This window comes from Quercus robur, chromosome 2 (assembly GCF_932294415.1).
Source record: "Quercus robur chromosome 2, dhQueRobu3.1, whole genome shotgun sequence".
NCBI lineage: Eukaryota > Viridiplantae > Streptophyta > Magnoliopsida > Fagales > Fagaceae > Quercus > Quercus robur.
The window spans coordinates 8,111,303-8,127,844 of record NC_065535.1 but is presented as its reverse complement, the minus strand read 5'-3'; the positions used below and the strand labels follow the sequence as shown (position 1 = coordinate 8,127,844).

The 16,542-nt window shown below is 31.0% G+C and overlaps 1 protein-coding gene across 1 annotated transcript; it reads left to right on the top strand.

Moving 5' to 3' along the window:
- The first annotated feature begins 1,554 nt into the window (after positions 1-1,554).
- Positions 1,555-7,275, top strand: LOC126712167 (probable hexosyltransferase MUCI70). The gene is made up of 6 exons (XM_050411379.1): positions 1,555-2,038; positions 3,386-3,603; positions 3,828-4,004; positions 4,095-4,250; positions 5,575-5,851; positions 6,658-7,275. The coding sequence occupies exons 1-6, from the start codon at positions 1,687-1,689 to the stop codon at positions 6,888-6,890; spliced, it is 1,413 nt and encodes a 470-aa protein (XP_050267336.1). The 5' UTR covers positions 1,555-1,686; the 3' UTR covers positions 6,891-7,275.
- The last annotated feature ends 9,267 nt before the right edge of the window (positions 7,276-16,542 follow it).

The window sequence follows — 16,542 nt, the reverse complement described above, 5'->3', positions numbered from 1 at the left end:
TAAATTTCCATATTTTTACACATTTAATATATTTATTTGTATTTTAAATAATATTAAATTAATTTTGACGTCATTACGGTTAGGCCTTGGTTGAACCTCGGGCCGACCTTAAAAGCTTTAAATCTCTCCATTCTCTGGTGCTTTGAATGGCCTGGGTCTAAAACCATGATAATAAGAGTTATCATTAGGAGCGAGTGCTATTGGTTGAAATTCTCTAAAAAAAAAAAAACTCCACTTCACAGTGGGCCATTTTGGTAATAGATTTACATCTATAATCAAGTTTCTACCTTCAATCTGAGGGGGTGCTGCAGACATTATGGGCTAAGGGTAAGATAATTAACTAATTCACCTTAGTTTCTACTTTTTCTTACATTATTTGAAAAAAAAAAAATAATAATCATTCTAGACATACTAAGAAGAGGTAAAAGCTGTTTTTTACTTAGTTTCTACTTTTTCTTACATTATTTGAAAAAGAAAAAGAAAAAGAATAAACAATATAATCATTCTAGACATACTAAGAAGAGGGAAAAGCTGTTTTATACATTATTTCGATGGTTGGAAATGATTGGACTTTTTGCTAAAAGTTAGCTAAATTGTACTTGTACTTAAAAAAAAAAAAAAAAAAAAAAAAAAAACCCCTGAGGTTATAAAATATTGTAGGTAAACAAATAAGTTTATCCAGTTAAAAGATAAACCAAAAAAATCCATGGCAAATGGACATTGAGTACACTTCCATGCTTATCCTAAAATACCACAAAAGGTTTGATATACACAATTTTACTACTTATTACAAGCAGGAAGGTCATTGTCATATGCTAAGCTAGAGCTAGATAGTCACTGCCACAGAGAGGGAAAGAGAGGGAAAAAGAGATATTGTGAAGTTTTCAAACCAATGTGAAATTGTATCTTGAAAATGAGATTTCACTCTTCTTTGGTTGAAATCTCACTTTTAACATCATATTTCGAAGGCAAAATCTTATCTTCAAAAACTTCACTTCTAGATGAAATTTCGGCCTCAAGACTAATATTATAAATAGCCATATTTGAACTTGTCAGCTAACATATCACAAATTTCAAGTGCTCTATCTTTACAAATTACTATTTCAAGCTAGATTTTTTTTAAAAAATACTTCTCATTTGCCTTCGTGTGTTAAAAATACTTAGTATTCTAAAAAAAAAAAAAAAAACTATTTCAAGCTAGTTTTTTTTTTTTAAAAATAAACCTTCTTCCTCCTCCTCATGTGTTAAAAATACTTAATATTCTAAAAAAAAAAAAAAAAAACTATTTCAAGCTAGCTTTTTTTTTAAAAAATAAACCTTCTTCCTCCTCCTCGTGTGTTAAAAATACTTAATATTCTAAAAAAAAAAAAAAACCTATTTCAGGCTAGTTTTATTCTTAATAAGTTTTTATTAATATTATTTAATAATTTTAATTTGACATCAAAATTATATATATATTTTAAAAATATATATAAAGTAAAAAACATAAAGTAAATATTTTTGTTTTATTTTTTAATCCAAGATTAGAATTTATAAGAGCAAGTGACCCCACATTCACTCTTTGTTCAACGAAACTGACGGAACTTTCAAAATTTTAAGGGAAAAAAAAAAATTTTACGTTGAAATCAAAAACCCTAATTTCCCAAATTGATTTCAGCTATTCTGATTCCCTTTGATCCCTTGCAAATGTCAATGGCCGGCAGCAACGGCGTATCAATCTCGGTCTCCGACGAGGAAGAGTGCGACGAGCTGGGCCGAACGCGAGCCCGAGTCAGGCGGAAGCGCAAGAAGCCGAGTTACCGAGCGAAGAGCGAGTTGGCTCAGCGAGTCATTCGGTGGCTGGTGAAGTACTGGTTGTTCCTGGTCTTTGTCCCGGCTACTGTGTTGCTTCTATACGAGGCCTCGAGGGTTGGGAGGAAAACGAGTCCGGAAATCGACTCGAAGCACAGTTCAGAGAGGGCACGCGTGGAGAAGAGACCCATGATGAATTTGAATCGACTTGAACCTAAGTATCGGTTCGTTCATGGCGTTAGAGAGCGTAAGTCGGTTTTGAAATTTTTATGTTTTTCTTTAATTGCATAAACTTTAGAGTCTCAGAAAATCAAATAGATTGAATAGAATTTATTTCTTACCTATTTATTTGTTTGGATTTTGTTTTTTAACGTTAAAATTAAGTGCAAATTTAGGTACAATTTTTTAAGTGTTGTACTAAAATCAACTATTGTGTTATCTTATCCCGAGGACAATTGAATTTTGACTATGTAACTCGTTGGGCAATGAAACCACGTGGTTGAATTTAATTGTGGAATACAATATTCTGTTGCATAACCTTATGTTGAGGTTGTTCAATGACAATGCTTGATATGTAGAAGTGGTGGAGTTTGGATACCGAGTTTGCTCGGGATATATATTGATTTTTGAAAATGGAAGTTGTTGGTGGTTGTGATTGAAGTCGGAGTATGCTGCATTTTTTTATATCCCGTGGAGAAAAGAGTCGAGAGTATATGTGATGAAAATGCTGATAGTTTTCTACGAGGAAAGATAATAGTTGTAACATGTGTCTTGAACAAAGACTAACTTAAATCCAACAATATTCTTGTTGTTGTTGTTAGTATTTTTCTGAGGGTTGTTGTTCTATGTGCTTTCCTCTTTCTTTGGTTCATTTAAATTCAATGGCAGTAAGTAGGAATGCTTGCACACTGGATGGCATTTTTTTTGTACAACTGGCTACTATGCGTTTTTTCTCGATGTTGCCAGTATCCCTTCATAGTACAAGTTTATCAGTCATTAATTGACATCTTGGATTTAAGTTCTCATTTTAATATAATTGTGACTTGTAAGAATAGTACTCAATATCTAGTGAAATTTGACTTATTACTTCTCCCTTGAAAATATTTTGGGGGTTGCATATACTGTGCTTGCACGCACACGCACACACAGAGTTCCAGTTGTTTGTGAAATGAGTGGCAGAGAGATGACAAGAGCAAACTTGGAAAGGATTTTTGTTCACAAAAGGGTCTGAGAGGACAGTGAAGCTAGTGGTGTCTAAACCTAAGATAAGAGCATCTTCTCTTAGTAAAGTGAATAGAAGTTGTGGAATCCAGTAGCAGAAGCTTTTTTCCCCCTTCCCCTCCTAAATTTGTTATTGGGGTTTTGATTGCCTCAATTTATATTTATATTTATATTTTTAAAAAATTATTAATTTTGAATGTGTGGAGCATCTAAATTACAATTTGACTTGGGTCAGTTGGTGCTATTGAGACAATCAATTTACTGCTTATTAGAAGTGAACATGAGTTCTCTATGGTATCCTTGATTTTGTTCCCCATCTAACATAATGTTAAAAGCAATTCTACATATGACATGAATTTGTGCATCATACCAGGTTGTTTAAAGCTCCTGCCTCAAGAAGATCTTGAGCATCTGGATATTCCTGTGGATGAAGGTTCCACTGGTCCTGTGAATAAAGTGTTATACATATCAGAGAGAGATTCATTGGATTTAGAAGGAAGCACTGTCCTGTCTTCGCAGTTCACAGAAACTACAAGATTTAATTTATTTACTGGAAATCAAACTCTTGATCAAAGAGAGAAAAGTTTCAAGGTTATAAGCTTCATCTTAACATATTTGACTTGGTCTAGGGCAATAGGTGCTTGTTCTCATTTAAAAGCTGAATTGAAAATTTGAAATATAGGTCTCTCTTGAATTTTATGCGGAAACTCCTTTAACCATAAAACCTGATGAATTTTGAACCCTATACTTACACTGAAATTAGTTTCTTTGTATGCTAGGCATTGCTCATTTCATTAGAATTTTGTTACTTACAGGTGAATGAAACTGCTATGGTACATTGTGGTTTTTACAGTGACAATGGAGGGTTTAAAATTTCTAATGAAGACAAAAATTACATGGAACGTTGTGAAGTAGTTGTCTCTACCTGTGCATTTGGTGGTGGAGATGATCTTTATCAACCTATTGGAATGACAGGGGCATCAGTTAGAAAGGTTACATCTACCGTCTAGAAGTCTTAATTAATAACTATGTAGCTTGCAATTTCATTTAACTTATATGCAGAATGTTTTGAATGGATGCAGGTTTGCTTTGTTGCTTTCTGGGATGATATCACTCTGAGTGCTCAGGAATATGCGAAGCAGACAATTGGTGAGGATGGATTTATTGGGAAATGGCGTATTGTGGTTGTTAAGGAACTTCCTTTCACAGATCAAAGATTGAATGGTAAAATCCCAAAGGTAGGAAGTGCGAACATTGGCCCTGAATTTTTACTGAAAATATTGTGTAAATTGGTGCATTCTTTGTTGATACTACCTGTGACCAGGTGCTTATCCCTCAATCTGTTTTTAATTGAAATCTCTTTGTTTCTTAGGGTTTTTAGGCTATATATACAAAGACCCAGATACACACAAATGAACATACATTTACATATACCTATCTTCCTTATTGTAGGTGTTACATATTATCTCTTTCCATGTAAAGTCTTTTATTCCCTTCCTATCTATTTGCAGAGCTGATATATGTATGTTCAATCAGTTGACTTTCAGAAGTTAGTGTAGGAGTCACAAAGTAGGAACCAATTATGTGGCTATACATTTATTTTGGATAACATAGGGAACCTTTCTAAAGAAGAGCCACTTGGACTTGCCTCTAGCTAGTAAAACTTATGGGCAACTGACTCCACCTGCTAGATTCAGTTGTATATGAATGTTTAAGTCCATTTCATCATGCATTCTTGCTTTCGTAGCCTGGCAATCATCTAGTTAATTTAGTCATTGAGTGATTGGTTAATTCAATTTTTTGATCTTGATAACCCTCTCATTGGTTGGCTGTGTATTCTTTTGTATCAGCTGCAACTTGCAAGACACTTTGATAAATTTTTATGGAAATGGTTCTGAAAATTAATATAGATTGTAACATATGAACTTGAATAAATGATTTACAAGGAAAAAGGAGATTTGTCCAAATTTCAAATTTCACTGGTACCCTTTTTTGGTTTGGCCAATGATGGTTAATTCATATCAAGTTTCTTTTAATTTTGATAAATTTATTTCCTTAATAAATGGTTTGTGAGAATGATATAGGTAGGTTTCCCTCATATTACCAAAAAAAAAAAAAAAAAAAAAGAGAATGATATAGGTCAATAATTAAGTCTTGATAAAATCCATAGAAGGATTTTAGTGACAATGCTAAACTGTTGTCTGGGGCATCTCAATTTTGGTCAGTAGAATCCTTTGAGCATCATGATTACCAGTGTCGTGCCAAGTGCATAAATTTGGTTTTGCTTGAAGGTGTGTGCCTGTTTCCTCATTTTTATCTGTATTACATTAGATTTATTTCCATGAATTAGAAATATATGCCCACTCTCTCTGTTTGCATGATTTTCTGCAAATACAAAGAATAAATTCACAGTTGTCCATTTGCACCATTGCCTACCACCTAGCCTTGCATTGTTACTGGTATATGGTTATAGGAAATTCCCTCCATGCGCATGTATTTTTGTGTCTGTTTAAATATCTATCTTAAATTTATTTATTTATTTTTTATTTCTGTTGTCTTCAGATGTTAAGTCATCGTCTTTTTCCTCATGCAAAGTACTCCATTTGGGTAGACTCAAAGTCCCAATTTAGGAGGGACCCTTTAGGTGTGCTGGAAGCCCTTCTTTGGCGTTCAAATTCGATACTTGCAATTTCAGAACATGGAGCTCGCAGCAGTGTCTATGATGAGGCTAAGGCTGTTGTCAATAAAAATAAAGCCACTCCAGAAGAAGTTGAGGTGCAGTTGACTCAGTACCGCCTTGATGGCTTCCCAGAGGACAAGAGATTTAATGGAAAGAAAGGTGCGTTCCTATTTGTTGTTTTTGTTCTTACAGGGCCACATCATAACCAACTTACCATATTCTAAAAGATGACGGGTATTTACAACTGCTCCCGAAGATTGTAGGGATATATCATATGCTTACTATATAATAAAAGTTGAGTCTTAAAAGTTATGATCGTGACAACTGGATGTCCTCCCACTTACGACGTATGAGAGCTATACTAGACTAACTAGAGTCCTTACTAGTTACCGCACTATAATTTCATTAATCAAAATATTAAGTTAATTCTACTTTAGATAAAATTCTGTTGCCAAAATTCCAATAATTTAAATGACAATCAGTTTAAATTTTTATTATTAAAAGTTTGTAAAAAAATTTAAAAGAAATTAAATTTCATTATTTATTCACCTAATAAATAAGGGGGAAAAATTAATATTACATGATAGGCTTTTGTCATATAACTAAAGCAAATTTTTTTATTTTCCTTTTATTTTTTGACTTTGGTGATATCTGTGATCTTTTCTTTAGTCTATAAATGAATTTTAATTAATATATGAATTGTATAGGCATGATGTTGGTTCTATAGAAAATTTTTGAAGTTTTATCGGTCTTCTTGTCTCCACACTTTTCTCCTTTTCCAATAATCTGAGAATTGATGAAAGACGGTTTTAAAACCCGGCAGGGGGGCCTACTCTAAGACATGAACATTGACTGGGAGAAAACCATATACAATTTCTGAATTCTTGAGATCAGCACTTTAGACTTTGGAAATTTGATAGATAATTAATTTTCCTGTTCACTTCTCAAATTATTGTCTCGTACAGCTCTAGCTGAAGCTTCTGTCATCGTGAGGGAGCATACGCCATTGTCAAATTTGTTTATGTGCCTATGGTTTAATGAGGTTGTCCGTTTCACTTCTCGGGATCAGCTAAGCTTCCCATATGTTTTATGGCGGCTGAAAGTCCCCCAGAACATCCATTTGTTTCCTGTCTGCATCCGCAAAGATCTTGTCAATAGCATGGGCCACATACGCAAGGCTAGGCCTTTGATAAGATGATTTTGTGCTATACAAATTAGTTCCTCTTCTTCATTCTTAAGAGCATTCGGGCCTGTTGGCAATCAACTGTATCTATTCTTTTTATTCATTATAAGCATTGGTGGCATTCATTTGCAACTGCTGTTTATATTTCCCCCCTGTTTTGAGGGGGTAATTTTTTTTCTTTTCCTGTTTATTATTTCTGGGTCCAGACATGTTAATGGCTAGATTTTATTCAGCCATTAGAAAAAAAAAAGGATCCAGCTTAATTATCTCTTATGGAGGACCTACTGTTGCCTGGTCCTGCACCAAGGGATTTTGCCAACAGGTGTAAACAAATGGTCCCTGAAAAAGTGAAAATTTAGCTTTCTACGTTTGCATTAAGGTGTAATCCACTTTATCATCACTCTTATCAAGTCTTTGGATGCACACAATTGTTTACAAATCCTGTGCTTAATTAATATTTCTGAGGAGAAATGTTAGGGGGTCTTTATATGTAAACTTTGACCTTTTGTATTTTTATGAAGGATCAATACAAAATTGATGAAAGGGAAGATATTGTAATGAAGGAAGAAAATAAATGATGAAATTCACTTTAAAAAGTGAATAATTTGACAGAACAACTCAAAAGATGCCAATAAAAAGGAAAAAAGAAAAGAAAAGAGTAAAGTCATCTGAGAATCAAGTGTATCTCAAAATGATGGTGTATACACAGTGATTATGAACGTAGATACTTTTATATATATACACCAATAAATGGTTTCTTCTAATTCTTATTTTCCCATATTCTATACATAAAGATTTGCTTCAACTCAAAAGAATATAAAATCCACTAATATGTGACTACAGTGGGTAAAATTGAGAAAAATTCAAAGGTACTATTAATTTAATTTGATCTGGGTGAGGAACTCAAAAAATCAACTTATCTATCGTGCCACCTCTTCTCCCCACAGTTCTTTTGTTTTTCAAGTGTTGGACATTCTTTCTTTTTTCTATCCTCTCTCTCTCTTTCTATGTTTTTCCCTCTGTTTTCTGGTGCTTCTTCTCATGGGTATTGGGTGAGTATTTACCATTTATACTTGCTTAGGTTTATCTCACCAAGAATGGGGATATAGAAGTGGGCTTTAGTTCCATCACCTGCCCTCCGCCAACTTTAGGAAATCTACAATAAATTGCATCTGAACGAAATATTGGAACTTTTTATGTTGCTAAAAACAGTTGCTGCACAAAACAAAAATAATAATACCAATAATCAAGACACATGTAGAATAATCCAAGAAAAACTCTTTATAAGGATATTGATTTATTGCTTTAAACAATTCATTTTGGGAAAATACTAAAAAAAGCCGAGATAATATGTGGTTAGTATCCACTAATTATATATGTTTATTAATAATATGTCCATAGCAATGCATAGATTAATTAAAAATTATATATATCGATAAACGTAATATTTTATTCATATTATTTAAACTAATGTAAATAAAATATATAATATATTTTTAATAATATCAAAATTATATGAGTCCCTTGAAAATTTTAAGTCTATTATCTAAAATAAATTAACTATATCAATAGTTTTTTTAATTAAGGAGCTAATATAGAAAAAAAATACATTAAGTGAGAATGTTTTATATTATATTATTTTTTGATGAACTACGTTTTATATTATATTAAAATACACAATTAAGGCTGCGTTTGAATTGGGTGAAAACCAATTTCAGAAATCAATTTCCGGAAAATCCATGTGTTTGGCTGTCACGGAAAACATTATTTTCCGGAAAATGATTTCCGGTTGACCACTAATTTCACCTTTGACCCGGAAATGAATTTCTCCCCTCATTTTCACTTCAAAGGATTTCCGGAAAAAGAGAGAGAGAGAGAGAGAGAGAACGCGCGCGCGAGAGGAGAAGACCAGTCCGAGCTCCAGTCCGCGTCGATCTCCAGTCCGAGCTCCAGTCCGCGCGTGCGAGAGGAGAAGACCAGTCCGACGACCGCGATCGATGCTTCGCGAGATCGCGCCGTCGATCGCGATCTTGCCTTCGCGAGATCATGCCGGATCGAGATTGCGCCGGCGAGATCGCGATCTCGGATCGCGATCGTGTTTTCTGGATTTTTGTTTTCTAGATTCGTGTTTTCTGGGTTGTGGCTTGTGTTTTTCTGGATTTGTGTTTTCTTTCTTCTTTTCCAAACACCAGAAAATATTTTCCGGAAAATTTTTTGAAATGCAACCAAACACACAGAAATATTTTCCTTTTCCGGAAATTAGCATTTCCAGAAAATATGTATTTTCCGGAAAACGTTTTACGGCAACCAAACACAGCTTAAGATATACTAGTCTCTGAGCACACGCATGTTCAGAGGCTTTTCTATATATATATATATATATATTTTTTTGGTAAAGATTAATAATTTACATCTATTATAATTTGTATTCAATATAAATTCATTAACCAAAGAGTTACAAAATCCTATCAAATCTCTTGACTTAGCTGTCAAAAGAATCTCTTTTCATACAGAACATTAAAAAATTTCCAAAATAAAACACTTGAAATATTAATTTAACAATTAATAAGGAACATATTTTGTAGAAGTTGTTTCTTAGTAGAATATAAATATTAGACACATTGAATCATTGATAGATAGACAAGTAGGGTCTTTGTTTTACATAGTTAATTTTTAATTACATAAATGATAACCACTTCAAATCTTCCTGTAAGTCATCCTGTCAATTAATAGTGTCTCATCCGAATTCATTCAATTTGGCCTCTATGCAATCCAACAAAATTGTGCCTGAAAAAAAGAAGAAGGTTATATCTATTTTTAACGCAAAGAAATTGTTAAGATATTCACAAATCACAATAACATATTTGTTTAATTTTTTTAAACATACTAACAGCCAATAAACAAACTATACTTTTGTGCCATAGATATTTAAACATCCTCTTAGATTCGACCATTTCATTTTTCATTTACTGATTCAATGTAGACCAATTATTTAAACTGTTGTGAAGAATGTATACCCAATGCTAGTTTTAAAATGTTCATTTTTCTTTAGGTTTCGTGGATGACTGGAAAATACTGGAATATTATATTGCAGTTCAATGTTCATTTCTCTTTTAGGTTCCGTGGATGATTGAAAAATACTATAGCATTATATTGCAGTTCCCAAGATTCAGATTCACTAATAGCCAATTGACAATCTCTCCAACAAATCCAACAAAGTGCTACAATTGTTCGAGAAGTTGATGGAAGGTACATAATAAAGTAGGTACATCTTTTTATTCTCATAAAAAAAAATGTATTTAAAATTTGTTATTTTAACTGTCCATATGCGAAAGGGGTTTGGTATATGCATATACAAAACTAAAAATTATTTCAAAAATTTTATTTGCGTGGAAAAAGACCCAAGCTTTGTTGTGTATATTAAGTTGCATCACAGAACAACCCCCTCAAATGACAAATTTAATTTCTCATTCTCTGAAGAAACAAATTACAAAAATATTGGAAATAAGTACATAAAATACATAAGAATTGAGTTATTCTTCCCCAGATCCAAAGCAAACTATATAAAAAGTTTAATATAACTAACCAAATAATTAAATCTAAGCAAGATAAAATTGCTAAGGAGATCAAAATGAGAATGTAAAACTCAAAAATAGCATTTATGGTCGTAAAAATTAGGAAACCCAAAAGGCAAAATAATGACCTTATGAAATTGCATGAATCCTATAAAAAATTCAAAAGATTAAAAAAAGAGAGAACAATAGATACCTTTTCTTTTTCACTTATTTTGCCAAGCAGATAATGTTACCTCTGGCCTAATACTCATGAATGTCCAAAAGTCAAAAGAATGAACTTTACCTTGCAAGTTCCTCACTATGATAAAAAGGAGAGAAGGACAAACAACTTATAATCGGGTATTTATATTCAGTTACGGTTTGGGAGGAAAATGTGGAGTCCATAGGCAGGGGCGGTCCAACATAATTTGGGACCTAAGGTGAAAAATTTATGTGAGACTTTTAATATATAAATATGAATTAAACAAAATTATTTAATACTAATCAAATTATGATTAATTTGATACATTAAATACATAAATAATACCAACTAGACTAATGTTAATTTCATATAGAAAATTGAATATCATAATTGAACTATAAATATTAATAAAAAAGAAATAAAAATATATTGCGATTAAAAAAGATACTTTATTTTGGATATAGGATAATGCATAGTTAAATAAAGTTGTAATCTAATTTTTAATTTTTAATTTTGATTTTAAGAGAGAGAGATAAATATTATTTGGTGTGTGGCTTTGTAGGATATTAGTTGTAAGGACTCAATTTGCAACAATCCCAAATTCGTATTGGATTCGAACGCTAAAGGCCCAAACAATAAATTTGTAGAGTGTGGATGTCAAAGAACTAGATTAACTTCAAAAGAAAAACGATTAAATTTAACGTTTATAGATGGATTAACACAAATATACCGATCAATTTCTCCTTGAAACAAGTTAAGTTCTTTATTTCATAAGGTTTTCTTCTAAGTACTCCTCGTTTAGAAGTTCCGATCTAAGGTTTTCAGTGCATTCTTCCATGTTATATACTGTCCTCTTGGTGTCATCTTCACCACACACGTGTAGGTTGGGTTCGGAGGATCCCTTCCTGTCCCATCCAACACCTTCTGGAACCTTCGACCAGCAGCTGTAAGGCTGCTTCACCATTGTTCAGGCATCACCTCCACATTAATGCGGCCAGAGAGTTGGTTGAGGGGCAATTAATGCGGAGGCAGCTGTTGTTAAAGATATTTGTTTATCTTTTCTTTCTTACCCTAGGTCCCATGTCCCACCTTTTGGCGTAATACAACTTCGAAGTCTGTTTGTGACAATGCGGCGTTCAGATCGTCCTAGGACACATATTGCCGAGATGGATTTTGTCCTTGGACGCATACTGGACCCATCTCATGTGATATCTACTTCTCTTTTCATTTAGTTCCTCCTATAATTTTATATGGGTCTTCTCGGATGGTTTAACGTCTTCGGATGGGCCACAGGTCCAACTAATACAGTTTTAATAGTTATTGATTAATTGGCCCCCACATTAGTTTACAAAAATTAAAGTCTCAAACTATTAGCGGAGATTAATCTGTAATTGATGATTTAACAAATTTGTAACATATTTTGAAATATTTTAGGGTTTCAATCGAGTTAAGGTTTTACTGGTCTCGTACTTTGAGAGTCTTAATAGAAATGAAAAAGAAAAATGCGCTAATTAAAAGTACTATAAAATGTTCAAAATATAAAGTGACATTGTCTCTTATTGATGAACTTTATTAATTTAACTAATAAACGTTTATATCATTTTTTTGTGATTAATAATATGACAATTTGTATGTTAATAGTAAAATTTATAGTATCTTTAACATTACTAATAAAAGAAAATGTACAACCTTTAGAAAAAAAAAAAAAATATATATATATATATATATATATATATAAAATTTTATAAAAATTTGGGCTTTTAACTATGAAAAGTGGGGCTTTTTTTTTTCTAAGGAATTTTTTTTTTGGTGGGGCCTTAGGCCTAGGCCTTGGGCCTGCCTGTCCATAGATGTCTGTGGGATGAAAGAGAAATGATATGTCTATAATATTTTTACAACAAATCCTAAGTGGCAGGTTGTTACTGGTTGTTATTGTTGGGGTAAAAAAGTAATCTTAGTGTTAGTTTCAAATTTGAACCAATAACAAGTAACCACTTGTAATTTGTTGTAAAAATGTTGTAGACGTAGCATCTCTCAGGATGAAACAAAGGAAGCAGATGAAGTATCCAAGGAATGGTGGAGGTTTAAAATTTTGGGTTTTGTTTTTACTTACTGTAACGGTTGCTTTTTAGTAGATAAGTTTGGTTTTGATGGTGATTCCAAAGTTGATTTGGATAAGAATAAGTGGTTATTTTTATGAGAATGATGAAAAAGGTTTTGATTTTTTTATTTGCATAAGATGAGACTAGCCGAGTTACCACAGCATTTTGTTAGTTTCCTCCAATATTTCAATAATTTTACTTCTAAAAAATTGTACTAATATTTCGTGTTCTATTTTATAAACAAATAAGAAAAACAATAAGAAGATTGTAATAACTTGATCATATTATATGTGTTTACAAATTTGAAAATTGCATGATATTGTTACCGATGTAGACAAGCCAGTTTCATACCTACTAAAAAAATACAAATATTATTTTGATAAATAAAAATACAAATATCCTTTAATAATTAAAAAAAAAAACTAATGTGGGCCACCCCGCATCAACATTTTATTAAAAATTTGTAAAATTGTTTGTATTTATAGCAACTGAAAAAATAAATGACAATTATTTAAACTTTTTATTTTGAAAATTGAAAAAAAAAATGACAGTTATTTAAACTTTTGGATAGTGATAAAGATAAGAAAATAAGGATAGTATTTGTTTTAATTAATTAATTAATTTATATATATCCATTTCCCTAAAACGTGTGATTAAAAAAAAAAACTACCGGTGTGATTAAAAAAAAAAAACTACCGGCGAATGACAACTTGAGTTCAAGAGGAGTTAGTGACTTAGGGTCTGTTTGGATACCGCTTATTGCTGAAAACTGAAAACACTATAGCAAAATAATTTTTAAATATGAATAGTGCCGTGTGGGACCCAGTTTTAAAGTTTTTTTGTTGAATTCTGTACTTATGGGTCCCGTAAACAGTGCACAGGACCCACAGACAAAGGCCCAACGCAGCTGAAATTTGTTTTTAGCTATATCCAAACTTACACTTAGTGGGTTTACTAAACAATTTGTTAAAAAATAACAACAATAATTTATTAATGGAATAAATTTGTAGTTAAGATTGAATTTGAAAACCATCAGAAAAGTTATCTTATTTTGTAGACAATATTGTATATGGAAGTTTGAGAGGTATTTTTACTAGGTTGGTTTTGTTTCTATTTAAATTAGAGTATAAAAGTATTTTTGAATAAACGAAATGTCAATTTTAGAAAGAAACCCCTTAAATAGTACTGTAGTATAAATGAGCCTCTTTTTTTTATTTTGAGTTTAACATAATTTTTTAATTTGAATTTATCTATTGTTAGTGAGATTACATAGGAAAGAATTTTTATTAAACTAAATTTTAGGATTTGAAATTGAGTAAACTGCTAGATTTAGTGTGTGTTAGTTTTGAGGGAAAAAAATGTTCAAACGTACGTGAGATATATTTAGATAGAAAGTGTGCTAATTTTTAGGGAAAAAAGTTTCTCTAGTATTTTTCTTTTTGGAATTTTGTTGAATTAAAATTTTAACCTAATTTTTTATTTTTTAAGAATAAGGATTATTTAATTAGATTATGAGTATTTTTTACATTTTTTAAAGTCATAACTAACTTTTTGAATTCTCTTAATTTATAGAGATTGGTGAGGTTACACAGGATGAGATTTTTGTAAAACTAAAATTTAGGATTTCAAATGGAATAAACTATTGGGTTTCACTGGAAAACCTTCTGTAAAGATAGTTTTCCACATTTTTCAATATTTAGTAGCACAAAAAAAAAAAAAAAATTTGGTCAATGGAAAACTATCTTTAGTCAACAAAAAACTCTAATAAAAATAAGATTTATTTTCTATAAATTTTTTGGAAAACAATCTCTCTCTCACATGTTGCATCTCCTATAAATATTATTTTCGTCTCTAGCCATGAGAAACATAATGTTTTGGTGCCTTCCCTCTCTCATGTCTTGATGATATATTAGCAGATATTTTATGCAGATATTATACAGTGATGATGATATATTATGTAAATACATAATTTAAAGTAATATTGAAGACTTGTGGTTGACCATAGTAGACAATTTTTCTTTTTTATAGAATACTAAATATTTTTAACACATACACAAGGAGATGAGAAAATGTATTAAAGAAACTTACAGTGTACTAGAAAAAAGAGTAGACAATTAAATGTTATTGCTATTTATACTTATTGAAGATGTATTCCTCTGTCAATTTTATATATATAGACAAATGGTTGATATGTATATATATGTGTGTGTATGTGTGTGTGTACATATGTGTGTACGTACGTACTTACATACGTTACTGTCCATATATATAAGCAAGATGAATGATAAAGATCATGAAAATTTGACAACTAATTAATTTTAATTGTATCTATTGTCCAAAATTTTAGTATGAAAACCAAATTCATTCTTGATTTTTTATTCATATTGATTACATTAGTTGATTTACATAATACATATGTTTTAAATTATACAAGAAATATTTTTTAAAAAAAGTGTATATCATACACCAGAAAACATTCTTAAACTCATTTTCAAGGTCGTTTTTTCCAGAAAATATTAATGCTAAAACAAACAAAGCGTTAGTGTGTACTACTTTTTAGGAAAAAAGTTTATCTGGTAGTTTTTTTTTTTTTTTTTTTTGGTTTTTGAATTACAATTTTAACCCTATTTTTTATTTTTATTTTTGATATTTTTTGAAGTCATAACTAACTTTTTGAATCCTCTTAATATATGGAGATTAGTGGTTACATAGGAATGGATTTTTGTAAAACTAAAATTTAGGATTTGAAATGGAGTAAACTACTAGATTTAGTGTGTGCTAGTTTTTAGGAAGAAAAAAAAAAGTATCAAACGTTTATGAGATACGTTTAGATGGAGAGTGTGCTACTTTTTAGGAAAAAAGTTTCTCTGGTAGTTTTTTTTTTTTTTTGAATTACAATTTTAATCCTATTTTTTATTTTTTAAGAATAAAACATATATAATTAGATTAGGGGTATTTTTGACATTTTTTGAACCCATAACTAACTTTCTGAATCTTTTTAATATATACTAGCCTCTGCTCAGAGGCTGTTCTATTTTTTTTGGAAAAAGTTAATAATTTGCTTCATTATAATTTGGGATTACTACATTTTTCAATCACAAAGTACCTAGAGGTGTGACGAAAAAATTATTTCCCCCACAAACTCATAATACTCATCACACCTCTAGTTATTTTAAGATTGGAAAATGTAGTAATTCCAAATTATAATGGATTCAAATTATTAACTTTTTTGCAAAAAGAGTTAACTTTTTCTCAAATGGAGTTTCCATTTGGAGGAAATCTCAAGAGGCTAGAGGAAACGGCAATAGAGTCTTTAATAAGGGGAAGTAAGTATCAAAATAAAATTTACTTATCTCACCCTATTATTTAAACTTCCTAAGTAGATAGAATTTGAGGGTATTGGGAGTGTGGTCCTATTTTGTAGATAGTGTTTTATGTGAGAGTTAAAGAAGTATTTTTACCAAATTTTGTCTCTACTTAAACGTAGGTTGTAAGGACATTTTGGAACAAAAAAAAAATTGACTAATTTTCTTTATCATTATTTTCTCTAATTAAAAAAAAAAGCTATTATATATATTTTAAACGTGGAGAGGGAAAAAAAAGTGAGAGAATGGGAGAAAAGAAAAAGTTGTAGCTAAAATTGAGGAGTTTTTAATTTGGACGATAACTTAGAAACTTGAAATATATTTTTAACAAAAAAAATATAAAAAGCAACATGATCATAACTGCTTAATGATATGATTCTCCCAAAAAAAAAAAAAAAGGCTTAATGATAATGGGGAAATTTAAAATTGATGGGTAGAAGTATG

Excerpts from the sequence above, each read along its gene's own strand:
- LOC126712167 (XM_050411379.1), top strand. The coding sequence starts at position 1,687 with ATGTCAATGGCCGGCAGCAACGGCGTATCAATCTCGGTCTCCGACGAG. Across the intron at positions 4,005-4,094 it reads CAGGGGCATCAGTTAGAAAG|GTTTGCTTTGTTGCTTTCTG; the intron begins GTTACATCTACC and ends GAATGGATGCAG. Across the intron at positions 5,852-6,657 it reads GAGATTTAATGGAAAGAAAG|CTCTAGCTGAAGCTTCTGTC; the intron begins GTGCGTTCCTAT and ends TGTCTCGTACAG.